This window comes from Oryx dammah, unplaced genomic scaffold (assembly GCF_014754425.2).
Source record: "Oryx dammah isolate SB20612 unplaced genomic scaffold, SCBI_Odam_1.1 HiC_scaffold_25, whole genome shotgun sequence".
NCBI classification, from domain to species: Eukaryota; Metazoa; Chordata; class Mammalia; order Artiodactyla; family Bovidae; genus Oryx; species Oryx dammah.
Window position 1 is genome coordinate 20184487 of NW_024070209.1, and position 15606 is coordinate 20200092.

Genomic DNA, 15606 nt, shown 5'->3' on the forward strand with positions numbered 1-15606 from the left:
TGACTCTGTGCGGCTCTTTGCAATCCCATGGACTGTAGCCCACCAGACTCCTCTATCCATGGGGATTCTTCAGGCAAGAATACGGGAGTGAGTTGCCATGCCTTCTTCCAGGGGATTTTCCCAACACAGGGATCGAACCCAGGTCTCCCACAATGCAGGTGGGTTCTTTACCATTTGAGCCACAGGGAAGCCCCTATATAAGTATGCTGCTGCTGCTGCTGCTAAGTTGCTTTAGTCGTGTCCGACTCTGTGTGACCCCATAGACAGCAGCCCACCAGGCTTCACTGTCCCTAGGATTCTCCAAGCAAGAACACTGGAGTGGGTTGCCATTTCCTTCTCCACACCTTTCACTAACTCATCCCTTGAAGCTTTAGTTGGGGATGCAATGGCACCCCACTCCAGTACTCCTGCCTGGAAAATCCCACGGACGGAGGAACCTGGTAAGCTGCAGTCCACGGGGTCTCGAAGAGTCGGACATGACTGAGCGACTTCACTTTCACTTTTCACTTTCATGCATTGGAGAAGGAAATGGCAACCCACTCCAGTGTTCTTGCCTGGAGAATCCTAGGGACAGAGGAGCCTGGTGGGCTGCCGTCTATGGGGTTGCACAGAGTCGGACACGGCTGAAGAGACTTAGCAGCAGCAGCATGGGTTTGGGGGCCATCTAGGTGCCCATTCTCAAGAAAGTGGCTAGAGAAAACGTGATGGATGAATACCACGGAATCTTAGGTAGCAGTTAAACCATGAGATCAGAGATGGGTCTTTAAAATGATGCGCTAAGAGAAGATTGAGCAACAGGATAAGATAGGAACAGCATTCACACAAACACATGTATACCTTAAAAACACATGTATACTTCTCAGGTGGCACTAGTGGTAGAGAACCTGCCTGCCAGTGCAGGAGACTTAAAAGACTCAAGTTCGACCCCTGGATAGGGAAGCGTCCCTGAAATCACTCCAGTACTCTTGCCTGGGAAATCCCATGGGCAGAGGAGCCTGGCGGGCTACAGTCCATAGGGTCGCACAGAGTTGGACACTACTGAAGCAACTTAGCATGCACACAAGTATACAAAACAATCACACGTTTTGTTGGAACACATACAATCCAAAAAAATGCATATCAAACAGTACTGAGCTGGAAAGGGAAAGAAACAAATGTTGGCATCTAGGAATAGAAGCAGAATTTAAGAAGCTGGAAGACTTTGTAAAGAAGCTGGGAGACTTTTCAGTCTGGTGTAGAGACTCTGAGCCCTGACCAGCAGGCCTCTCAGGGGCTCTTAGGTATGTGTGTGAATACTGCACAATTTGTATAACGTTGTGTTGTTTATTTAGCATAATATGTTTAATTAGTCTGTTTAGCCTTTTTATCACTTAAAGGGATCTCAAGCAGTCCCAAACCAATTCCATTCACCCCAGCCACACTCTTCAAAAGCAGGCTTCCTGTTAACATGCCTGTCTCAATCATACCTCGGTTTTGCACACTTTCTCTGGCTGGAGAGTCTCGCTATCCTATTGAATCCTATCCAATGTCTCTGAGAGCAGGAAAGGTTCTGATCGGTCATAAGAGCCAATGTGGAGTGTGGTGCACCCTTCTACTCCTATCAGGGAGAGTTCTCAAATCAGGCCACTTCACCGTCCAACCTATGGATGAACTTCAGGCAAAAATTCCTGACCACAGATTATGGGAAAGAAGTTTTAATAGTAGAAAACAAAATATGACCTCCCCCTTCCCCTTTTAAAGTTTTCTTGCTTAAGGAAGCTTCTCTTAGAAGGGAGGATTGTTGTGAGTCTTCTTGGCACAGGATACTGTCAGTGTGGCATGTGGCTGAGACAAAGGAGGAGCAGTGCTGGTGAAAACCCAGGATCACAGGGACAGAAAAATGAACAGACTGGCTTGTATGCCCAAACCTGGGGGAGCTGGCAAGTGACAAGCACGCCTGTTGAAAGACAGTGAGCTCTTGGGTCAGTTCATCTCCAGGGAACATCTGCACACTGACACTTTTCAACATAGAATTTTGGCCCATGACATTACCATCTCCCTCACACCATATTTTAGTTTCATTTTTTCTCCTTATACTTGGCTCTGGTTGAAAAGTGTTACTGAAGACCACATAGCCTGTGTGTGAGTGAATCAAGGCTCAACAAACAAAACTGCTATTTACCTACAGCTTGTGTCTACCCGTTTAAGCTAGATTATTTTTCTCTGATCATTCCCATGAAAAATAACTGCTTCCAGGGGCTTCCCTAGTGGACCAGTGGTTACAAACCCACCTTCCAATGCAAGGGACGCTGGTTCAATCCCTGGTTGGGGAACTAAGACTCTACCTGCTGCAGGGCAACTAAGCCGGTGTACCACGACAAGAGAAGCCCGCGCACCTCAGCTAGAGAGAGTCCGTGCACCTCTATGGAGACCCAGTGCAGCCAAAGAAAAAACCCATTAAAAATAATTGCTTCCAAATATTTTTGAATATATTAATTTCTTTTCTTTTTCTTTCCTTCTCTGAGAATTATAATAGATCGAAACTTGAGAGCAGAGAGTATGTGAGTCACTAAACCAAAATAAGGGCAAGGTAACAGCCAAAACTTCTGTAGCACTTGTGCAGAAAAACTGACTTTGAAGTCATAGAAACAATCTCTATGAGTTTGCAAGAACCATGCCTGCTTTATGTCTAAAACTGTATTCATTTCCCACCCTGCATTCTAGTCTTATATTCTACCAGATTGATTAGGTGGAATACAACTCTGCTTGACATTGCTGCAAACACCTGACCCCATTTACAACTTTGTTAAAGACTTTTTTTTCCTATGAAAATATTTATTTCACTTGTCCTGAACCTTTAGGACAATTTCCATGATCTTAGATTAATACATCTGGAAAACAAGCGAGTATTCTCTTAAACCAATTTCTAACCATATCTTTGGGCTGCTAAAGTGATGTTCTCAAGTCAAAGGTTCAATGACATTGTGTGCAATTATACCTCATAATTACTTTTCCTGATTTCACAATAATGGGAGTTAAGTCTGAAAGAAATAAGGGGCCTTGGCATTGCATGACCCTGCCGTCTGTGAGGGTGGGGTAGGGAAAGCCTGGAGAACTCCAGCAGGGCCCCAGGAAGTCAAATCTTTACCAGGTAAAAAAGTTGGCAGAAAAACATTTCCACATAGTATATTACAGAAAACTCTCATCTGTTCCATTTTATTGGACATTAATTGCATGTATTAAACAATGCACATGTCCCTTACAAAATGAATGAATGAATGTTTACCATCTAAATTAAAAACAAAAGTTTTCATGACAAAAGAAAACAAAATGAATGAATGAAGTACTCAAGGAAAAGGACCGGCATGCTGTTGAAGGGGAAAAACGTCCTATATTTTTTAGATGAAGCAGAAATACAAGGTCAGAGTCTTCAATCTATTCAACCTCTCAAAATCAGAAATTATTTCCTACTTTGCCAAGTGTTTGCCATTAACATTCAACTGCTGAGTTGGTTCCTATAAATTCAAAATTTTTATCATATATGTAGGGTTTTTGGAGAAGGAAATGGCAACCCACTCCAGTGTTCTTGCCTGGAGAATCCCAGGGACGGGGAAGCCTGGTGGGCTGCCGTCTATGGGGTCACACAGAGTCGGACACAACTGAAGCGACTTAGCAGCAGCGTGTAGGATTTAACAAAATAAAACAAGTGAATATTGTAACAAAATAGAAACAGACTGATAGATACAGAGAACAAACTAGTGGTTACCAGTGGGAAGTGGGAAAGGGGTCCAAAATAGGGCTTGGGGATTAAGAGGTACAAATTACTGTGTATAAAGTAAATAAGCTACAAGGATATATTGTACAACACAGGGAATATAGCTATTATTTTGTAATAACTTAAAATGGAGTAGAATCTATAAAAACAATGAATCTATGAACTATGCTATATTCCTGAAACTTATATAATATTGTAAATCGACTGTATTTCAACTAAAAAATAGAGACAGAACAAGAATTTGGTAGGGAACTGGATGTTGAAAACCTATTAAAAAGAAAAAGGCAAGCTGCCTAAAATGTAAAAAGGCCAAAGAAAATATTTACAATGCAATATTTTAAGTCAAGCACTTAGAAATAGTAGTTAAAATGAATAAACACATTAGATTGTATTTGCTACAACATAAAGTAAAACTTCCCGACAAGATTATGAAAGTGATTTTTATTATTTTGGCAGTGGTGTCCTATTATAGGTAATTACAGATATAGAATTTTAAAAATTTGGTATATCAAACAAATGCTATGTCCCCACAAATCTATTTCGTTACAACCAAGTATTATAGTTGCTGTGTACAGATGGAAAGCATACATGATAAAATATAAAAGCAAGAAAAGGTTAAATAAGAGAGTATCCTTGAATTATAACATCTACTAAAGTATACCTTTGTATTACACAGTTCTGTCACAGCTAAAAAGCGTACAAATCCATACATAATGCTATGCAACTATTTGATCTAATACAGATCTAACATGAAAGTGTTAAGGCAGTAATAGCATTTCACAGATAAAGGCTAAGTTCTGAGACATGAAAGCTTTTAGATAATCCATAAAACAAACCTGAGACATCTTCCTCTTGTTTTGGAAAAAAAAAGAAAAGCAATTTTCTTACTGAGTCAAAGCTTTAATATAAATGAAGCATTTAATAAACAATATATTTAACTACTGCAATAACCTGAAGTAGACATTCTGACTAAAATGGTGACCAGCAAGTACATTCTTTCTCTGGCAGAAATAAAATTAGATTTTCTGATTAAGCCTGTCACCTAATTACGGCAGCCCTCAAATTTGGTTATTTTTATTTGTCTGTTTTTGGTTTTGCTTTCCTTCCTTGAACTGGGTTACAAACATATTAAATAAAGCAGGAAATCTCCCAGCACTCACCTCACTGTCTTCTTCGTAAACCTGGCTCTCTCATCGCTGAAATCAGCGCCAGATGAATTGAGCCTACGTACATAAAAACAGATGATAGAGCCTCTGGATCTGGCTGACTTAATGAGGCATCCAGATTGGTACACGATTACTTTTGCTGCCACAAGTCTCTCAGAGTAAGCAAGCTAGGGCAGCCCCAAATTACAGTCTCAGCCCTGCTCAAGGCACAGAAAAGGATAGATAACAATGTTTTGGAATAGCCAGTGCCCCCAAAATTGAAACGTATTGGGTAAGCCTGATTTCTACTGTTGACTTTGGGGCCTTTAAAAATACTGGCACAGATTTTTTCATATTCAAGAGGTACATCTGTGAGATTTTATTAATTAAAATTATATTAAATGTTTATTAATAAGAATTCCAAATTATAACAGTGCTACTCTGCTGTGGATTTTTTAAAAAATCTACCTGGGATCCAACACTAGCCCATGAAACATTTTTTTTTCTAAATATTCATTCTACAAATTAATTAATTCTGAATGAGTGGGAGAATGTTTAGCCATCTTTCTTCCTTTTCGTATTTTTCACTCCTTTCTCTTACCCCCGCACCGCGCCCCCCACACACACACAACAATCATACACTCTTTCTTTTATAATTTTGATAAAAAGATTCCAAAAAGCTTAATGAAATGTAACACGCAGTAAGCTTTTAGGACACTTCACAACTTCCTTTGTACATTTATGAGCAATGAAAGTTAAAACTCTAAACTTCACTTTGTACTTTTGCGACCTTCCATCACTTTTTGAAAAAAGGTTTTCAGGTTATTTACATAAACTGAACATATATATTTTGTTCAAGCTTTAGGTCTTCACAGTTACCAAAGCGACCACCTGCTTAAGGTCACTAGGCTGGCTTAAATAGCACAGCCGATCTGATTGGCACCACTGAAATCCAATGCAATCCTCAAAATAACCTTCCAAGACTAATTCTGACTTTCCAAAACACGAACACCGCTGCCATCTAAAAAATTATTTAAAAAGAAAACTAGGTCCATTATAATGGGACTTCCTCACCATGTTATTTAATAACGACCATCAAGATATTTCATGGCATTTTTCACTGTTCACCAGGCAGACACAGATTCAGTCTCCCTGCCTTCCACAGGCTAATGGCCAGATTTCCAAACTTCCTGGAACTCAATAATCAGAATGGCTTTAAAATTAAATTAAAATTTTAAGCACAACAAGAGTTTAGAAGTATAACATAGGAACTAAATCAGTTTGGAAAAGATATTCTGTACTGTGAATATAAGTTTAATAAACATGCTATAAAGTGAAAAGGAACACATCTTTCAGATCCAATTTTGAGATTTTTCAATTCAAATTTCCAATGAGAGAAGTGACTTTGCTTCAACTAGGTTTTCATGATGTCAAAAACAGGTAGTTGATTTAATCAAGCTCATACTATGTATTTGAATCAAAATTGGTTAAATTGGTTGTACTTTTCTATCTGCTGTGACATTATAAAAGACATTGTCAACCTTTCCTTGACCAAAATAACTAATACCATTTAGTGATAAAATAACTAATACATATTGGTACTGAATAATTATGTTATATATATATACATCTTGAACACTGGTGATTTTTTTTTTTAACCTATGAGATTTATTGAAGTCAGTATGTTATAATCACAAAACTTAAAGTTTAGCTGAGCTGATAAATTTTTTTTCTTCATAACTGAAATTCTGTACTTTAGTAACCAAACAAGGTATGTCTTCAGCTTGGAATTTTTTACGATTTAACAATTTATAGTTTAAAATTCATGAAATCACTGAACCCCACTAAATCAACTACAGTTGATTTCCTTCTGAGCAAATAACTTTATGACTCATCCCATAAAGTAAGAGGAAGCACATCAGTGGGCAAAAAAGATAAATCCACCCATAGATATTAGAGCCTAACTAAGCTATTTTATTGAAAAAGTGAGAAGAGAATTTCTGGTCTTTATTTTTTCCCTTATGACCCTAGATCACATCCGATCTTACACTGAAATTATTCATCTTTGCATATGCAACAATATTTCCTAAATATTATAAACTGCTTAATACAATTTTCTATAGAGCATACAGAATATAACCTTGGATCCCACCCAGCAAGGCATGGTTACTGAAATGCCTCCTTATTAGGTAGTTCTGTGTATATGACATGTGTGTTTTAACTCCAAAGAAAGCTCCCTCAAGAAATTATTATTGGCAACATTCAATATATGTAAAAAAAATTATTTGAGCCCTTTAGCTCTTTCACTGAAAACATCTCCTGGAGCTCTTACACAGCCCAGGGCTCATGAGGTACTATTCTGAAGCACATCATCTGTGGGTCAGTTGGTTTACGCTCATTTTAGAGACTAATTGAGAAAGTGGCCCGGAGGAGCTGGGGGTTGGGGGGGGGGACTGTAATTTTACTCCCATCCCCCGACTTGCATACTTATAAAATTTCTGCTTGCCTCTGGCTTCTCACTGGCACTCTTTCTCCGCTTGTAACTTTTGGACAGCACTATCAAGGAGCTCCATAGACTCTCTGAGAGTCACATTGATTTTAAATGACTTGGGTTTAATGGTTAGGCCGTAATTAAAATCCATTTTCGAAGGCTCGTCTGGACTGGCCTTGAAATTGCACTGGTGAGCCAGGATGGAAATGAAGAGAAACAGCTGCATCTTAGAAATCTCTTCCCCGATGCACCGCCGTTTGCCCACAGAAAAAATCATCACGCTGCCCGCCAAGTCCTTGTTGATGAGGCCATCCTTGTCCAAGAATCGGGTTGGGTCAAAGTCCTCTGGGTTCGACCACTTTACCGGGTCATGATTCACGGACCACTGGTTAACAAACACCACCGTGTCCTTGGGGATGTGGTAGCCCAAGACGGAAGCGCTGGCCGTGGTGGCATGTGGAATGGTGAGGGGCACAAAGCTGGAGAAGCGCATGGCTTCATAAAGAAAGGCCATGACGTAGGGCAAGTGGGGCTGGTCCTCCAGGGTGGGCAGCCGGTGCCTACCCACCACTTGATCCAGTTCTGCCTGTACCCGCGCCTGCACTTCCGAATACCTGTTTGGTGTTAATGGCAGAGAGAGAAAATCAGTGAGGAACACTGATCCTTCTTTCATCTAGAAAGCCCATTACAATTTATTTTTATACCACCGTTCTTTAAACTGGCTACCTGAATCAGTAATTGAATTAACATTTCCAGAAAAACAAAATCTAAAAGTTTCCTAATTTATCACTGTATTACAAGATGGAGTATAACAGTTATATTTCCTATAATAAGTCCCACACAGCTCAAACTCTCTTCCCCATCATAAGTCAAAAAAAGGGTCTAAGTTTTCTCAGACTGAAAAAGCACGACAAGGGTAAGGACGACTTCTCTCCACTGGATACAGCAGAAAGTGCCAGGGACATACACTACTTTTTAGGAACTCATGAAAACTCATTTCTTTTAAAATCAGAAGAATAAAAGCTTTTAGGCCAATGAAAATGTTTTATAATTTTAACATGCTAATCTTTATACCAATATAGTCATAAAGGTTAATTTAAAAAAATTTTAAAGTGTGTAAGGTGTCTACAAAGGCAAAAGCACTCAGGGCCCGCAAAAATTAAGATGTAACCCTGAAAGTGAATTCTTTTTTTCTTCATCTCCCTAGACAATTCCAGAGAACACAATGTTCTCATTTTATACAAAGATCATTGGTATCCTGATAAATAAAGGTACATATCTTCTAACTTTGAAAGCAAATCCCTAATGTTCATGAGATTATGGTACAGACTGTAATATTTATTCACTGTTGCCGATAAAACTAGTACAATCCTTTTGGAAAACAAAATCTTATTACAAAGCAAGATCTATAAGGGTAATTCCTCCCCACTCTTTTAAAAGCCAGTGATCTATGTCTGGAAATTTATTTTCAGGAAATAACTTAGCAGGTATAAAAAAAGTAACCATAACAGATAAAATTTTAAATATAGCTGAAACATTAAAATATAGCAGAAACATTTAAAATAGCTCACTCTTTAAAGAAATGTTTAAACAAACATTAGAAATGACTGTATATAATGATCTGTTACTATAGCAAAATATTATATGGCCATAAAAATTACTAAAATTATGTAGTAAAAAATTACAAAAATAAAGTTTAAAAGACAGAGAAATGGCCATTATAGTAAGTGGAAATGTCAGAAGTAAAAAAATGTGTAATTACTGCAACTTTGAAAAAAAAATTTAAGTGTGCCTGTGATGACATTATGGGTAATTTTTCAGAAATTTTCAAACTTTTTTCATAAAGGGCCAGATAGTAAATATTTTAGGCTTTGTGGATCAAGCCCTCTTACCTCCCAGCTTGTGCTATGGGGTGGAAGCAGCTATAGACAATACATAAATGAATGGGTGTAGCTGTATTTCCATAAGTTACATAAAAAGTAGGAAATGCAATTTGCCAACCCCATTATATTGTCTTTTCACTAAAAAGAAGAACTTTTCATCAGCTATAGTGAATTGAAAGTGACCCCCAAATTGTTTTATTCCCTTTTGCTGCCCAATTGGAGTACACAGAAAGTTCAGTTCAGTTCATTGCCAACAAAGGAGTACACGGAAAACGATTTACAATTTGGTTTCTGGTGAAAAAAAGAAAGGCAGTTTCAAAAGATAACATGCTCATCTGGGGAAGCAAAGGATTTATTGATTCCATTTTGGAATTGTCTTCCTCCTGATCTATTATTGACTCTCATTATGCGATTTCTGCCCCTCCTCCATATGTGTTTCCATGATATTAATACTGAAAAGTGATTTTAAAAATACACCCCCCCCCCAAATTGTAAAAGCAGTATCTAAGGAAATACAGGATTCTGATGCAGTGGATTCTAACAAAAGAAGTTTTTACTTTCCAGCTTCCCCTACCTGTGTGCCAGATTGCATAACCAGGATTTCTAGTCTCTCAAAGCAATCGAGACTTGCCTTGAATGAGACATTTCCCCCTGGGGTAAGGATGCCAGATAAAATACCGGCCGCCCGTGTAAATCAACGGCTTGTCTTTTAATATAACTATGACCTATGTAAAATTTATGTTACATTTGCTTGATCTGGGGATACCGGAGGCATGTTCAATTCGTGCATATACAAATTTAGCAGCGGTCCGCGGCTGAGGATCAACTAACCCAGCCGAGCCCAGGGATCCGAGAGGTTAGCAGGTGCCCAGATATTCAGCTTTCCTTTCTATAACAGACGCAGCTCAGCGTTTGCTAAAGTTACGGCTTTTCCTATTCTTTACGCCGACACCTCTACGCCTAGAGCGGCGGTTTTATACGCCCAGCACAATCCGCTGGTTTCTGATCGCTTTCCTAAAGCTCTGGATTATGGTCCTTGAGGCTCCGCCGCCGAACACTAGCTATGTCGCGATACAAAGCCTTGAAGGGCGCGCTTTTGGCTCCGGGGCCAGGCGGCCTCCAGTCAGCGCTGAAGACCAGCCGAGCCGATTAGGCGTGCTTACTTAACATATTTTTTACTACGCTGCCCTTTCCTTCGGAACATTTCCAATTTTGCTTTTCCGTGCCATGTGGGAGATCGGGGGATGATCTTGGGCACTTAATCTTGCTATTCCAAGTGGTTTCACACAAATTTATCCCCCCGCGGAGCGGTGAGCTCCAAGATCAGCGATGCCGGCCGTCCCGGCGCGGTTGGGTTGAGCGTGCACAACGCATCCCAGCCAGCACGGTGCCTTCCAGAGACGCGCTTTCTGGACTCGGTCTCAGCTTTGGCAGGTAGAGACCTGCAGCGAAACCCCAAACCCTCCTTGAGCGCTAGTCGCGACCTCAGCATATTCTAATTCCACTCCACCTTTTACAGAGGGAGGGAGGAAGGCCGACCCAAGCCTCCTGGAGGCTTTACCTGGTGAAGAGAACGAGCAGCCACTGCAGCGCGGTGGAGAGAGTATCCTGGCTGGCGCCGAAGATGTCTGTGATCGTGGCCGGCACGTAGTCTACGTCCAGGCGCGGGCCACCATCGCCGGAGTCAGACGCCGCCGAGTGGATGAAAGCGTCCATCATGTCGCGGGGGGCGGCCCCGGGCCGGAGGCTTTCGCGGTGCCTCAGGAACTTGTCAAGGACGAAGTTGCTGAAGTTGCGATTGAGCTGCTTGAATTCACGGAAGGCAGTGCGCACGGGGTTAGGGAAGCGCTGCAGCCAGGGCAGCACGTCCACCAGGCTGCCCGAGCCCACAGTGCGCCCAAACTCCTCGTTGTGGCTGAGCAGTTCGAGGAACTCGGCGTCGTCGTGGCTGTAGCGGCAGCCGAAGCAGACAGCGCTCATGACGTTGGCCACGGCCACCAGGGTCAGCGGCCGCGGGTCTAGGAAGGCGCCGCCCGCGCTGTGGCGCACCAGCAGCTCTACCAACTCCCGCACCTCGCCTACCACGTGGCCCTCGAGGACCTGGCGGCCGCGCTGCTGGCGCGTGGAGAAGGTTCGCATCGTGCTGTGCGCCGCGCGCCGCTGCGCCTTCCAGCTCTCCGAGTACTGGCCGAAAGCCAGGCTGCGGCCACCGGACACCACGCGGAAAGAGGCGAAGGGCGGCCGGTCGGCGAAGGCCGCGCTCTGGTGCACCAGCGCCTGGCGGATGGCGCGCTCGCCGTTCAGCACCACCACCCGGCAGCTGCCGAGACGGATCTGGAAGACGTCGCCGTAGCGCCGCGCCAGGCGTGCGAACAAGAGGTGCGGCGCCGAGCCCATTGATGCCGCATTTCCGATCAGCGGCCAAGCAAAGGGACCCGGGGGCGCGGAGCCCGGCTGCCGCCGCCGCTGCCTCAACAGCCATTGGCCCACGTGCACTGCGGCCAGCACCGAGAGCAGCAGCAGGAGCATGGTCTGCTGGGCTGACAGAAAGGTCGGCGACAGAAGATCGTCCGGGCTGAGGCCGGTGGCCATGCTGGGGAGAGAAGGGCGAAGGCGTGACACTCGGGTAGGCAGAGAAAGACGAGGGCGCCCCAAGCTCCTACCCACCTGCCTCGGGCTACGGTGCACTGTTGGGCAGGCAGGAGGTAGCGCGTAGGTCAGATCAGGGCTAGCTCACTGAAGAAGCAGTTGAACACGCCTCTTGCCATCCCAAACCCATTCCCCAAAAGTGAGGGGAAGGGTCTTGTTTCCGCCTTTCTATGACCCGATTTCCCCGAACCCGCCCCAGCCGCATAACGGTTCCTGCAATTCAAGGACAACACAGCAGGCATCAAGGAGTGGCGCTCAGTTCCCTCTAAATGCCTACCACCCCGGCCCCTGCGACCCCCGCCACTTCTGACCTGCGAGAACCCAACGCATCACAAGAGGCCGCAAGGAAGGCGGCTCAGCTGACACACTGACCTGCCAGGAGGCGCGGTTTCCAGCAGCGCCAGACGGCCGGCTGGGAGAACGGACTGGGGCCCTTGTGGGGTTCAGGACCGCAATCTCAGTGTCTCCAGAAAATCGGAAGCCGGCCCTGGACACCTGTTGCCAGCTCTGGGAACTTCAGCGCCCACTCTGGAGTCTCTAGGGGTCGTCAGAGCCGGGGGCGCTCGGTCTGGGATAGGGACGCAGAAAGGAGTTTTCTTTGCCGAGCCTCGCTGCACCTGAGCCTCGGCAAAGTCAGGGTTTTCTCACCGCGTGAGAGTTGCTATTGAGGGTCGATGAATGGAGTCAACTGCCAGCCCTCACGCCCCCCCGCAAGGCTCTGACAGCTGGCGTCGCAGAGGCGTGGTCGGTTTGCACAATCACTCTGGAGAGTAAAGCGCGCCATCCCGCCTCTCTTTTTTAAGGTCTGTCAGTGGGGGGGAGGCAACCGGACCTGGCGGGGGCGGGGCTTGCAGGGAGGGCGGGGCGCCCTGGAACGGGCCTCTCGGACTACGACTGGGGTCACCGCGCCCTGGTGGCCACGCGAGGCAGTCCCTGCGCGCACCGACGGCCTTGGAGCAGTCGCTGGTGGCTTTCCTGGAAGCGGCGGCGAGAACTTTTCGTTTCCTCCAAATCACCCTTCCTCACAGCCACTCCCGATCGAGGCCGCAGTTTCTCTGGACGCGCGTTCGGGACACCATCTGAGCACCACTCCTGCGCTTTCGGTGGGAGCGCGCTCCACGCCCCGAGAACACAACCTCTCTACCCTCTCCGTGGCCTGGGCTTCCTTCCCCGAGAGAAAATCGCTTGAGATCCTCGGGCGTCCTAACTGGGAAAGGAAACCTGTCAGCTTGGAAAAGAAAACTCTGTTGTGGTGAAGGTTTGCCTTTACTGCATCCCGAGTTGCTTTATTTGTATTTTATTTTAACGTTCTCGCAAGCATATCGACCCATCATCAGGTCAGGCCCTTTGGCGCGCAAAGTTCTCCTTCCACCTTGGGCGGCGAGATCAAGAAGCCCTGAAGGACACAGCTCCCCCGCCCCGGGACCCCGACTTCCTCGGCATACAAAGGCCAGCGCTGGCGGGCCGCAGCTGCCTGGAGGTTTCCCGCGTAGAAACTCCTCCAGGTGGCGCCGCCCACTGGAGAACGCGGGGCAAAACTGGCCGCGTCGGAGAGCCGAGCTGGGACGAGCCCTGCGGAGAGCAGGGGAGGGAGGGCGCTCTGAAGATTCCTGGGGCAGGGAGGGGCGGAGGGGCGGAGGGGCGGGGGTGGGGTGGAGAAGGAGGAGGCCAATCTCCGAGAGCCTGCGAACTTTATTGGGTTGAAAAGTTTCTTCTGCTGTCGCCTCCCCCTTGCGTGCGGAGCTGTGCCTTGCGTGCGCTGCTTCTGGAAAGTCGGCTCTAGTCATATCCCTCGGCGCTTCTCACGGCACCTGACAGGCCGAGGCGGCGGCGGGGGCGGCGGCCGAGGGCGAGACGCCGACAGCCACCACCCTCCGCGGCGCACGCACAACCGCGCCCTCCCGGGCCACCACTTTAAGGCCGGGTCTGGGCGCGCGCGCGCGCGCTCTGAACGGGGACGCTCCTACCCAAGGGGAAGCCCCAAGGCGCAGCACCGTTTCCTGCCGGCTGGTACAAAGCATTTTAAAGACCCTGGAGAGAAAAGATCTTTTCCGAAAGGTTGGGGAAAGGGCGAGCCCGGGGGATGAATGGTAGTTATTCAGGTAGGAAGTGTGCTTCCGAGCCTCGAGGGTTATCAAGAATAAGTAAAGAAGTTGGGCGCTTACCAAGTAACAGCCGTGTGCTTTGAGGTTTACTGGCGCGGCAAATCTCTACTGTGTGCCAATTTACAGAAGAGGAAACGGGTTCAGAAAGGTTATACGATTTACCCAAGTTCACACGCATACATTTACAATCATACGATATAACCTTAAATGATTTCTTTTTCCAAGTAAATGATTGAAATGCTTCCCTGGGCAAAGTGAGGTTGTTCTCTACTCCCCCAATTCTCCCTCTCATTAGCTAATAAGAGGTGGACCCAGGATTGGAACCCACAAAGTTGCACTCCAGCTCCATCATACTCATTTACGCTGAAGAAAAGCCTCAGATAAAAGGCACAAATGCATTCTTTCCTGCCTGCCTTAAAAAAAAAAAAATCAGCTGGAAGAATTTTTAAAAGTAATTTCTGGGGTTTTTGGCGGGGGTGGGGCAGGGAGATTTGTTTTAGAGAATTGATTCTTGAGGATTCTAAAGAAATAGTATGCTCATCTTTTGCAGGTAAATTGGTTTTGAATGAAGGATGCCTGTGGACTGTGCTTCACAGCTGACTTTGAAATAACTGGTTAAATTCTAAAGAAAAATAAAGAGACTTCCTAAGAGTTTGACTTTTTGAAAGGGATTTATCTTACTTGATTAAAAAAATGCCTTTTTGTAAAATTCTCCATTCAGTAGCTTTTGAGAGGTTCTCTGGAAATGAATTCACACTTTATTATGGGGTACTCAGTTCTGTAATAAAATTAGTTTTTGAGCAACTGAGTAAATAGGAATTGGTTTCCCAGGGCTCTGCTGGCATATATATCATTTGAAATGAATTTCGTAGCAACCTTATAATATCTAGGTTTAGCTAGACCCTTGTCTAATAATTGAAGACTGCTGCAGGTATCAGTCTCTCATCAGACTTGAATTTAGTAGACAAGAATTGTGTTTGGGCTACTACCAATTTTGAGCTGGCAACGTTCCTAAAAAGCTTTTATCATAGTATTTCTACCAGAATCAGAGGAATGAAGGTGCTTTTAAACCAATTAAATACCTATCTTAAAAACTACAAAACAGAGCTGTTTCTAAGACCTCCTATATAGCTTTCAGATAAACTAGATACATACCTGCCTGCCACAGAAAATAGTTCAACGTACCCTTCAAGCCATGATGCCCTGGACTCAGCTCTTGTTGCAGGACAAGGCTTTAAAAGGCAGAGGAACCAGCTGGGTAAATGCTGTCAGAAAGATAGGCTTTATCACTTAGGACAAGCCAAAAAGACTGGCTGTGGCAACACTGGGCTTTGGTTTCTCCCAGGCTTTTTGGTGTAGACCTCTGTTGGAAGGCCCATCAAATACCTGATGAAGACTCAGGGTAAATCCAGAGAGGCCTGCGGGTACCCTTGACGCAGCTCATGGTGGAGCCCTCACTCTAGTGAATATCCATACCAGACTCTTAAGTTATCAGTTTCTCAAAGCCAGTGTCTAAAGCCCAGGGATCTCCTTTCAGTCAATGATACACAATATGGGGATTTTGCCCACCCCTAAACTC

The 15606-nt window shown here is 44.8% G+C and overlaps 1 protein-coding gene across 1 annotated transcript; it reads right to left on the reverse strand.

The window, feature by feature from the left end:
* Positions 1–4176: 4176 nt before the first annotated feature.
* On the reverse strand, positions 4177–12719 carry LOC120851684 (cytochrome P450 1B1). The gene is made up of 3 exons (XM_040224654.1): positions 12295–12719; positions 10835–11866; positions 4177–8004 (listed from the first exon to the last, which is right to left on the reverse strand). Exons 2-3 carry the CDS (start codon positions 11863–11865, stop codon positions 7416–7418), a joined length of 1620 nt encoding a protein of 539 aa, XP_040080588.1. The 5' UTR covers position 11866; positions 12295–12719; the 3' UTR covers positions 4177–7415.
* Between the last annotated feature and the right edge of the window lie 2887 nt (positions 12720–15606).

What these genes read in the sequence shown, in the direction of transcription:
- LOC120851684 (XM_040224654.1), bottom strand. Translation starts at nt 11,865, where the DNA reads ATGGCCACCGGCCTCAGCCCGGACGATCTTCTGTCGCCGACCTTTCTG. An exon ending in CTGCTCGTTCTCTTCACCAG is followed by an intron (nt 8,005 to 10,834) that starts GTAAAGCCTCCA and finishes AACACCAAACAG; the next exon opens with GTATTCGGAAGTGCAGGCGC.